The 10788-nt window shown below is 48.3% G+C and overlaps 2 protein-coding genes across 2 annotated transcripts in view; one reads left to right on the top strand and one right to left on the bottom strand.

Annotated features, from left to right (window-relative positions):
• Nucleotides 1–2662: 2662 nt before the first annotated feature.
• Nucleotides 2663–8023, bottom strand: PEX11A (peroxisomal biogenesis factor 11 alpha). Its single transcript, XM_030457292.1, has 3 exons — nucleotides 7904–8023; nucleotides 7444–7559; nucleotides 2663–5904 (listed from the first exon to the last, which is right to left on the bottom strand). The coding sequence occupies exons 1-3, from the start codon at nucleotides 7957–7959 to the stop codon at nucleotides 5339–5341; spliced, it is 738 nt and encodes a 245-aa protein (XP_030313152.1). The 5' UTR covers nucleotides 7960–8023; the 3' UTR covers nucleotides 2663–5338.
• A 716-nt stretch (nucleotides 8024–8739) lies between these two features.
• WDR93 (WD repeat domain 93) overlaps nucleotides 8740–10788 on the top strand; it is a gene marked incomplete at its 3' end in the record, with an annotated part of 75858 nt that continues 73809 nt past the window's right edge. Inside the window, 3 exon segments of the mRNA XM_030457294.1 lie at nucleotides 8740–9059; nucleotides 9773–9871; nucleotides 9874–9969. Coding sequence (XP_030313154.1) covers nucleotides 8796–9059; nucleotides 9773–9871; nucleotides 9874–9969 — 459 coding nt within the window.

Genomic DNA, 10788 nt, shown 5'->3' with positions numbered 1-10788 from the left:
GTGCCCCAACCACTACCACCACGAGGCCCCGCCTCCCGGTTGCGTGGGTTTGGGAGCTGGCTGGTTGTGGTGGAAACTGTCCAAAGAGCTCCCTGAAGCCACTGTAATTTGGAACAGATGACGCCAGAAAATCCCCTTTGTTGTCCTCCCTGCAAGGACCAGAAGCTGTGGTGCAGCTGAGATGCACAGGAGTTCAATGCCACTCAACCAAGAGAAGATGAAGTCGCCCTTGGACCTTGCCACCTCAAAAGCAACAGATCATGAGCAGCCAGGGAGAAGGTGAGAAGTCAGGCAGGGCTTGATATGGACAACAGCCCCTGTTATCCCCCATGGTGAATCAGGATCCTGTCCTGTTGGAAGGCAGACAAAGAGTAGTTTTCTCCCTAGGAAAATTTATTAAGCACAAGGAATGGGGGACATATCCTGCATACAACAATCTATTTTGGCCAAGTTTGCAATTTCTAAAACAATCCAGTGAGGATTCTGGGGAGGAGGCTTTTAGCTGAGGGTTAGGGCAGACATTGCACGAAGAAAGCTCTCAGCATTTGCAGTAGGCAGAAAGAGAGGAAAAAATGAGGTTGGAAGTGATCTCTGGAAGCTACCTTATCCAACCTTAAACCAGCTTATCCAATCCTTACTCAAAGCAGGGATCGGGCTGCTCAAGGTCTCATCCAGTTAAGTCCAGTAAGATTCCCATCTCTCTGGGGCCCAGCTCAAACAGGATAACTTCTGTTGCAATTTCTGCCTGCCACCTCATATCCTTGCTCTGTGCACCTCTAAGCAGAGTTTGTGCTTGAGTCTGTTATGGCACATGCTCCACATACCCCTAAACATCTTCCCTCCTAATGATCCTCTGTGTGACTCTCTTCAGGTCATTGAGATCTTTCCTCTGCTGCTGGGGGACAAAAAATGTAATGGTTCCCTGGATCTGGAGTCACAAGTACTGCATGGAGAGGAACCAGTGATGCTGCTCTTCTGCAGCCAGTGGGCCCTGCCTGTTCCCATCAGAATTAACAAATCCATTGTGGTATTGATTGAAGAGAATGAAGACAACACCTGTGTGAAGCAGTGATGAGTGTTGGTTATTAACTACAGAGATCAAGGATGAGCCACGCTGGAGATATGAGAACGTGGTAGAAAGAGGATAAATGCTGAGTACAAAGCAATAACCCAAGCCCAGGGCTCTGCAAAGCTCACAGCCCTGCCTGGTTAGATAGGTGCAGAGGACATGAAGGTCCTGGGCTGCCTCCAGCACCAGGCTGAGTCAGTCCCTGCCCTCCAGACAGGAGGACAAAGGGCAGCTTCCTGCTCCAATGTTTGCTCTCTTGGCACTGAGACATTTTCCAGCCCCTTTGGCCTTGCTAAAAGAGCAGCGAACATGCCAGCCTTCCCTCTGCCTTGGCTGGAGTTGGGATAAACAGACAACAACACAGCCTCTGCCCTGCTAACGCCTTTGCTCATCCCCTCCCCTTCCTCCGGGGCAAAGGCTCTGCCAGCTCCGGGCTCTGCAGTGCGAAGGTACCGCGGGGCTGCTGCTCCTCCCCGCACCATCACTTTCTGTGTTTCTGCAGGCAACATTTAGAGCCTGCCACATCAGCCCCTGCAGCAAGCAGTTTTACACTCTTGTCTCCACAGTTCCATAGCCACTGATACACCAGGGTGAGGGGGTGGTGAGCCAGACCCCCCAAGACCGGCAAGGCATCTTTACACTTAGGTCTGGGAAGGGGCTGGAGATGTAGCTCATTTATTTCCATGCTCTGTAGCAGGATCAGCTAAACCTAAACCACTGTTGGTGGATGTCTGTCCATTTTATTTTTAAGGGCTGCCTTCCTGGGCAATCCACTCAGTCTTATTTACAGTTCAAAAAAAGTCACCAGTGTGGCTTAATTCTGCTTTGCTGCAATATAAAGGTATTACCTCCTGGACAGATTTAGAGAGCAATAGCCTTCCTCTTGGCAGTCAACCATTTAGACACTTGAAGACTTCTCACACGCTCCCCCAGTCACTTTTCCTCTACAAAACTGGTTCATTTGGTTCTGGAGATGTTGGTGTTTAGACCTTTGATTGTTCTTGCTGCTCACCTGGGAATCCTGAATGGCTCACACCTTTCTTGAAATATCATTTCAAGCAGGGTATCAGCATTAGGAAGGCTTTGTCTGTAAGCAGAGTAGATGACTTTGCATATCTCAGAAGACCACTCTTCACTGTTTCCGTTATGAAATGTGTACAAGAGCAGTAATTTGGGAAACTTGCTAAATCACTGCTGAATGCAATGTTTTATACATTGTTCAGGAACTGACATTTTAGAGCTTCCAAGTTCACAAGGCTCTTACTGCAGGGGACAAGAGATAACAGCAAGTTTGGTTTAATGGCTATCCTGGCCCCCCCAGGGCCCCTCCCCACCTCAGCTGGAGATGTATATGCAGCTTTACTTGGTACTTGTATAGTTATTTCTCCATGTTTTCCTGAGTGAAATGTAAGGAAGTTTGAAGGATCTGGCTGCCACCTTGCTATTGTGAAAGGAAAGCTCAATAGCCCAAGTGTAGCTGTAGACAACATCTCTTTAACAACATAATCTTTCAAAAATTCAGAGATGGGAGGGAGGATTCCTCCTTCAGCATCCCTTTTCCCCACTTTTTAAGTTACACACACGGACACGGTGTCACACTCCTCGGTTTATTGCTGGTGCTCAAACAGCTGTCCTTGTTCCAACTGCTGTGTTAGATACAAAAAAGAAAAAAAGGCACTAAAAGGATTTTTTCCATCTGATTATGATTCTATGGCTTCAGCCACATCAGGTTAAGATACATTAAATTGCAGTCTCCAGCTGGGGAGCAGAAGGCCTGTGTTAGTGGTCAACATTCAGTAAAGAGTTACTCCTGTAAGCTCCAGGCCATATCATACCGAACAGGAAAGGTAAGGTAAGGTAAGGTTGAGCCAGGCTGGAAATTCACTGCCCCATCTCCCAGGTTCTCTACTTGCTAATCCATGCCAGTCTCTACAGGACAATCACCAAAGCCTGGCTCATGGCTTTGCAGTGTTTGCCTGGCACAAGGGAAACAAAATCTTCTCCCTTAGCCAGGCACAGGAAGGTGTGGCTGGCTAGAGGTCATAGCACTGTGTCAATCCATTTCCCTTTACCTATTACACATGAGAGAAAAAGATAAATCAGTTTTCAAATGAGTGAAAGCAGTATTTTGTATCTGAGGGCTCCCCTGAGAGGGATTCAAGACATTGTTTTGGTGTTTTGTTTTGTTTTCTTTTTCCCCAAGAGGATGAAATTCTGTAGAGAAAAGATGGCCAAATCTTCCTTGACAGATCATCAAGACTGCTCTTCCTTAAAGAGACTGCTACACTTACAGAGATGATAAACCTGACCAAAGGAGGGATGGGCCCCAAATGCCTGGAGCTCAAAGACAAATGAAGTAAAGAAACAAAATAATTCCATTGTTAAAAAAGCGAGGAAGCCCTAGAAGACAGCATATCTCATAGGTAATGCTGCATGATAATTAACTCCCAGTATGCTCTACTTTTAATGGTCTCCATTTCCATATTAGAAAGAAGAGCAGCTGCAGGCCACATTTGGTCTTCAAGCACACTACATTATCCTGTACAGTAGTCTCATTTTTCAAACACTTCATTGGCACGCTAACACTTCAGATTCAAACTGGAAGTAATTCCAACCACAACAACTTAAGTAAACTGGGGAACTGCCTTACCTTGCCTACTCAACTCCCCAGCCTTTTAATAGAGGAGACAAGCACCTTTCAATTTCTGTTTTCAGACAGCATAAGAAATAATAAGAGCACCTTGGTCCAGGTTAATCTCTGTTCACCCCTCCTGGCAGATTAAACAAGGAGTCCAGAAAGTAGCAGAACACACAGGCCTAACTTTTAGGAAGAAAAATGGTATTTTTAACTCCTATATAATGTGCAAATTTTTCCCAGATGGTGTCAAAACTGGTACTCTGCCAAGTCAGGAGCAACAGAGATTGCAAGCCCTGTTAGACAGCTGGATACAGCATTTCTCTAGACCACACTGCCAGACAATCACTCCCAGTAAGGTAAGTGATGGGCAATGACAAAGCTGCAGGGCAAACATAAGGCATTTTCAAATGGTAGAACCCATTCAACCAGTGAGGGAACACACAAGAAATCTTATGGTCCTGAGAGGGGAAGATAGGGAGAATCAGATAGGAAATCTAAACCATGAATGCCCAAATCCAGTAGTAGGCTTTTTATCTCACAGGGGATTCTCACAGTACCACAATAAACTCCATTCCCTTCCCTCCGGGAGCTTACACAACTAGAAACACACCCTTGCAGTTTTTCTGACTCAGAGAACACTAAGCCAGGCTTCTCTCCTTAACTGCAGGTTCCAAAGCTCCCTATTAAACTGGTATTTTTCACATAAAGTGAAAAGAGCATAACAAGCTCCTCATCACAATATGATTAATAGAAAATTGTTGCACTTGGAATCACAGGGGTTTGGGACTTAAGGTGAGTGTGTAACGGGAAATTCAGTGCTTGTGAGAAGCTCCAGGCTCAGAGCTTTGGAAACCCAGCTCCCTACAAATCACAGCATCATCAGCACCCAGATAAGCTTCTCCCCCATGCTGTCCTTCACCAAAGCCTTCAGCCATGGACTGCTGGAGAAGTCAGACTCAGTGGCCAGTGGTCCTTGGATAACATTATTGAAGGAAAAGAAGTGCTGATTCCCTGGGACACAATTTGGCATTCATGAGACTACAGATCCAGTGCCACCAGTGCATATTACAGAGGTCATGGGAAGGACAGATCATGCCACTCTTCAGCTACCATCACACTGCATGAATGCCTAGAGGTAACAGGATCCATTAGCCCAAACCCATCAGAACACTCATTCTTGACTTCAGGCCATTTCAACCATGGCTCCTAACTTGCCTGAGCCCACTATAAAAAATCAGTAGGAACCTTTGATTGGTGAATTCCAGCTTTCCAGTGTAAACACAATTAGTTATGAGTCATATACCTAGTAGAGTTGCCTATGCAGCTATTTCACAACCCTGTATTAAAATATAGGAACATCAATATTTCCTTATCTAGCAGCCATGTTCCAAACCCTGTTCCTGTTTGTGAAATATCACCCTGCCTTCTCCAATCTCCACTCCATCAGGGAGTGTGTCATGGAACCAGGCAAAGATACAGGGAAGGAAAAAGGGTAGAATTCACTCATTCAGAGGACAAAATTAATCTTCAGGTTACTGTGAGACATGTTCATTCTGAAAGTGCTGTATGGAGGATAAAAACCTATCAGTATCAAAGCTGCTGGCTTGCTGAATACTATGGAGCTCTTTTTGTCACTGTTTCAGCTTCAGATGTGGGCTTGCTAATGTGAGAATCCCCACCAGTGAGGAGAGTACACCACAGAACCCAATCACTCCTGGGTTGGTCTTGTAGATTCCTAATGTATCCAAAGGGCCTGACAGATCACAGAGATTCTTCATCAGGTCCAGCAGCAAAGGAGGATGTTTTTTCAGGATCTGAAACAGCAGATGGAAGACACCATGCAAACTATCACATTTCACACCGTTTAGTTCCTGACTGTATGTGTCCCACAATAAATTCTCCTTTGTCTTTTCCTCCTGCACAGCTTCTTCCAGCCTCCAGGAGATCTCGTACCAGTCCCTGGCTAGATTCAGCAGCAGTGAAACGTAGTAACACTTGGTAGCCCAATTTCTCCACTTCATCTTATCAACATCAGGCTGGAGCCCAACACTTTTCAGCCACAGGACAGCATCACAGATGAAGTAGAGGGCCCGGGTCAGGTTGGAGGCTGTGAGGCAGAAGCGAGGAACCACATCTGGCAGCTGTGTAGTTCTCCTGGCTGCTACCAAGGCGTGTACCATGTTGCCCAGTCTGAACACTGCAAGAAACCCCACAGTGGTTAGCATGGCCTGGCCTCTACCCCAGCCAGAGACACAGCCCTCTGCAGCACAGCTCAGCACCGTCTTAAAAACTCGGTGGCCATTGGGCATTTGCAAACTCAAGCGTTTTCTTCTTAGCACAAGAAGCCAGGGTTAGCAAGAGGAGTGTTCTGCCCTTCAGCAGCCCAGGACCTACACACAAACTTTGTCAATAGCCAGGACTTGCAGCCTTCTCTTGCAGCTCTGTGCTCAGCACCTGGGTGCCCTCTGGGCCAATATCACCAACAGCTCTGAATGACACAACCAGAGCCTCCAGTTTCAGCTGTGTGCTGCTCTGGATTTCCCCTACCTCTGTGGACAGGAGATGTTACAGCACTAACCCCATTGCAACCATGAGCTACATCTTTCCTAAACTTCTGTGAATGCTGGAAATTCATGTGCTGAACACACCAAGTCCCTCCTTAGCCACGGATTTGGCAGAGGTACCCACAGATCCCTGCAAAGAGGAGCTGTATATTCCATTTCAGGCTATAATACAGGGCAAGCCTAATTTCATTCACTGCTCCTCTTAGGTTTCAGTCTGTAAATGTTAACACAGTATTATGCAAAGTGCTTTTCATAACCTGCTGCACTGTCATAGTGCCAGATGTTGGCAGCACCCAATCTTAGTGGAAGTGCAAGTGTCCTGAATTTAGACTTGATGTTTATTAGAGATTTGTTTAGCAGAAGCAAAAGCATTATGGCTATGCTGCCAAACCTGCTGCCCTCTCTGCTAGAAATTATTGTACTCTGGAGCTAACTGGGATAGTAAAACACACGGCAACACATCAAATTAGAATATTTGCCTCATACATTGAATTTGTGCCAGGATTGAGCAACTGGAAAGTAGGTGCAAGATCAACCCTAAAGCAAGCAATACAAGCACAGCAACAGCTTAAATGTAATGGATGCAACTCTGAAACAGAAAAAAGTGATGCAAATGGTTAGCTGGTTAAATGGTTAATTCTGGCCCAAACCAGGACACTGTGAGAAAAGCATGGAAGGGTAACGTGATTTTAGTAGAGTGTAAAAGCTAATGAAAATTACTATGTGAAACAAGATTTAAAAGGCTATACTAAAGGCTGATCCTTCAGAGGTGATTTTATGGGGATCTTTAACTTCAGGCCACCTCAACCTGTTAACTGGAAGGATTAATGAGGGCCCAGGGAGCCAGCCTTGCACAGTAACTCTGTGGTCTGTCCTTGAACAGCAATGACAACTGGATCCCTGCAGCACCAGCAGACTGGTAACTTCTTTCCCTTGTTCTCCCAATGATAATTCAGATTCCCTAATCAGAGAGGAGGCTGAGGAAGCAACAAATGTCTGTTCAGCCCCATCCAGCCCAGCAAGCCGAGGCAGGGATGAGGTTTATTGACAATTTTGTGAATATATTAAAAGAGGGTTTGCGGCTCAAGGTAAGCTGGCAACGCAAGGCCAGGAGCTGTTTTTGCTGAAAGCAGCAAGGGGAGGACTTATCCCTCTAGACACCAGGTACTTACTTTTCCGGCCAGAGCTCATGCTAGATTCCAACTGCTTGAGCTTCGTTACCAGCTTCTTTTTACCAGCATTACGCTCTATGAGATAGCTAAGCAACATGCATGTGTACTGAGTGGCTCTGGAATGGAAAAAACGAGGAAAACGGCACAGAGGTGAACCAGGGACAATTCAGAGGGCTGGATGGGAGCAGCAGGGCAGCGTTCCAGGTCACGCAGTTCTGCCCGAGGGAGCGGGTGCGGGGCTGAGGCCATCCGGGCGGTGAGCGGCAGGCAGGGCCCTCCCGGGGGCACCGGGCAGCTCTGCCCCCTGAGGAGGAGGCCTTGCGGGGCCTGCTGAGGGCCCATCACCCGCGGGTCAGGAGTTGACACCGCGGGGGTTCCCCAGGTACCGGTACCGAGGGGCCGCTGCCCGGCGGGCTCAGCCCCGGCACGGCGCGGGGAGGCCGCCTGGCCCCGCACTCACCGGAAAATCTGGTCGCGGCCCTGGCTGCGGTTGGTGAAGTCCACGAAGCTCTCCATGGTGGCGGCGGGGGGCCGGTAGCTGCGGGAGGTGTGCGGGGGACGAGACCGCTCCGCCCCGCCCCTCTTCACCCGGGCCCCGCCCCACCGGGGGAACCCTCCGCTCCGGAGTGCGTTCCCGGCCGGGCCCCGCGTTCCCTCACCGTTGCCACGGCGACCGTCAACGGGCCGGGGCCGGTGTCCCCGCAAAAGGCTCCCCCCGGAGCTCTCCCTCCCTCCCGCTTGCACCGGGGAGGCGGGAGGAGAGCGGGCCCGGCCCGGCCGCTCAGAACCCGGCTCTTGCTCCGAGGTTGGGCCGCTGCGTGGGGTGAGAGCGGTGGGGTTGGGCCCGCCGTGAGCCCGGCTTCGGCCTGAGCTACCCGGGCCCCGGGGGGATGCTCGGAACGCACCCGGTGGCTTGGGAAGGAAGCTTAAAACTTCCCAGTGAAATCACCCCGCTTTCCAAATTAATTGCTGGGATTTCATTCAGGCCGAATGAGTCTTTTAATGAAGAACAAGCTAAATTTTTTTTTGTGTGTCATAATTCCTATACAAAGTTGTGGCAAAGCTTTTACACCCCATTTGTCTGTAGGCAGTCTGCGGGTGTCCGGGCTGACAGGCCCAGGGCAGGACAAATCCCCTGAGTAACAGAGGTGATGCAGTGATAGAACTGAGCTATACAGAACAAGATTGCTCTGGCTGCTGTCCTGAGAGAAATCGCCCTCTCCTCTTAGAGATCGTTCATCATCTCCCCCTCCCTCCCCATTACCTCATGAAAGCAGAAACCACACGATTCTTGGCTCTTCTGCATCTGCTGTGATTCCTGCCCCTGTGGTGTGCTTTGCACCTGGAGGGGAATGGCTGCATGTGTCTGGAAGCATCTCCTGGAGATTCCTCTGCCATCTGAAAAGAATTGGTTGAAGGATGAAGAGGAAGATTTCTTCCTGCAGGATCCCAATCGGAAGTGCAATGGTTTGCCTCAGCCCTTCAGGATGATCAACAAAGTGATGATGCTGGTTTTTGAGAATGCTGTGGAAATCATTGAAAGGAGGGAGATGCTCGGAGAGCCACAAAATCTTAAGGTCCAGCCGACAAAATGCTTTCCTACAGCTGAATTCCAGGTTCAGAGCCCCTTGCAGCAGAAGTAGCATTAATCACAGTAGCACTTTTTCTAGAGAATATCTGTTCAGTTGGATTTACATCCTTCTGTTCATCTCTTTCCTCAGAATCCACCACCATCCCGCTGATTCACTTCAAAAGGCTGCACTGCCTAAGCTTGTCTGACAGGTTCTGCTTCCCACCCAGCTATCACACCTCTCTGAAAAGAGAGAAGCAGATATTAAACAGCACTAAACTCACCTTCTGCTTCTCAGGCTGGCTCCACCCTTGTTTGCCCAGAGGAAAGTAATTAGTCAGTAGCACATAAATGGGCAAACACAGCTCTGTGATATGGTGAATCCTCTAGTGGGAACACTGAGAGCCTTCCCCATGGAGGTATCCAGGAGGATATGCTGCAGTTGCCTGGAGGAGCTCAGCATCCCACTGAAGCTCTGTGTTTGCAATGGGAGGGCTGAGTTCTTGCCCTTTTGTTATTGTGAGGGGAAAGGTGGGAAAAAAAACCCCAAATTTTCTCAGTCCTAACACAGAACAACCTCTGTGACAGACGAGAGTCTCTCCCATGCTCTTCCCATGAAAGCTCATACAAGAAATTTTTTTCCCATGCAGAATAAATCAACCTTTTTTGTTGGTCAAAGCCCAGGAGTGTATCACTAGTACCATTCATCCTCCACTGGGGAAATTGTTGGGTACATTCCTCTTTTCCCTTTCTTGGCAGGTACTGGGAGAGCCTATTGCCTTGCAGTGTCTGGAAAATACATCTTTGTCAGTCTGTCTGAGGGTCTGGCTGCCTTCAGGGTGTCTGACTGTGTGGACACCTGTGCTTGGGATGCAGTCAAGATGGAGATTTGTGCCATCCATGCCTCAGACCTGGGAAAGGATCTTCCCATGTCCTGCTTGCTGTGGATGGAATGGGTGAGTGTGATGTGGATTTCCTTGACCTAGGAAGGGATGGCTGTGCTCTGGAGCTGAGCAATTGACAGCTGCACTATGGAGGAGTGCTAAATCAGGAGGAAAAACAGAATGGCTGATAGATTTCCTAGAAAGCCCTGCAAAGAGGGCGTGAGATAACAGGTTATAGGGTGACAGAGTGGCCCTAGGGCCTTGTGATAAGTGGAGGGTGTGGGTTTGGTGTCCTCTCTGGAGCAGCAGAGGCAGATGCAGAGCTGAGACCGAAGTGCAGTAAATTTTAGGAACACCTTGGACCAGACAGAAAGAACCATAGCTAAGTATGAAAGAACTTTCTGCCTGTGCTTTTTTTCAGCACCTGTAACTACACAGCTGTGGTATATGCCTCAGTTTGTTGATTCCTCTGAAACCTGCCAGTTCTGGTGGAGGTACTTTTCAAACTGAGTTACTCATTTCTATCTATAACTGAGTGTTTGCTGGTGCTGGCATAAGAATGCTAAAAGTTTAGTGCTGGAAGTAGTGGGATACTCTTTCTTGAGGCAGGGAAAAACCATAGCCCTGTTCATTCTCCTGCACATACTGCAACAGCATCTCCCAAGAGGACCTGTTCACTTTTCTCCTCCTCCTCCAGCTACTTTTGTATTTCTGTTCCAGGGCTCATCTGACTCTTTCACAATTAAAGCTTCCTACTTGTTAAAATCCTAAACAAAGTGGGAATTGCAGCCTTAATTCCAAAGACACCGGGCACAAGCTGGTAAGTGAGCAACCATGAGGAGCAGCAATTGTCCTCTGGAATTTCTGTCAGGGGCAGCAGCACTCCAAGAG

This window comes from Calypte anna, chromosome 10 (genome assembly GCF_003957555.1).
Source record: "Calypte anna isolate BGI_N300 chromosome 10, bCalAnn1_v1.p, whole genome shotgun sequence".
NCBI lineage: Eukaryota > Metazoa > Chordata > Aves > Apodiformes > Trochilidae > Calypte > Calypte anna.
The sequence above is the reverse complement of the archived record's forward strand: the minus strand, read 5'-3'. Positions and strand labels throughout refer to the sequence as shown.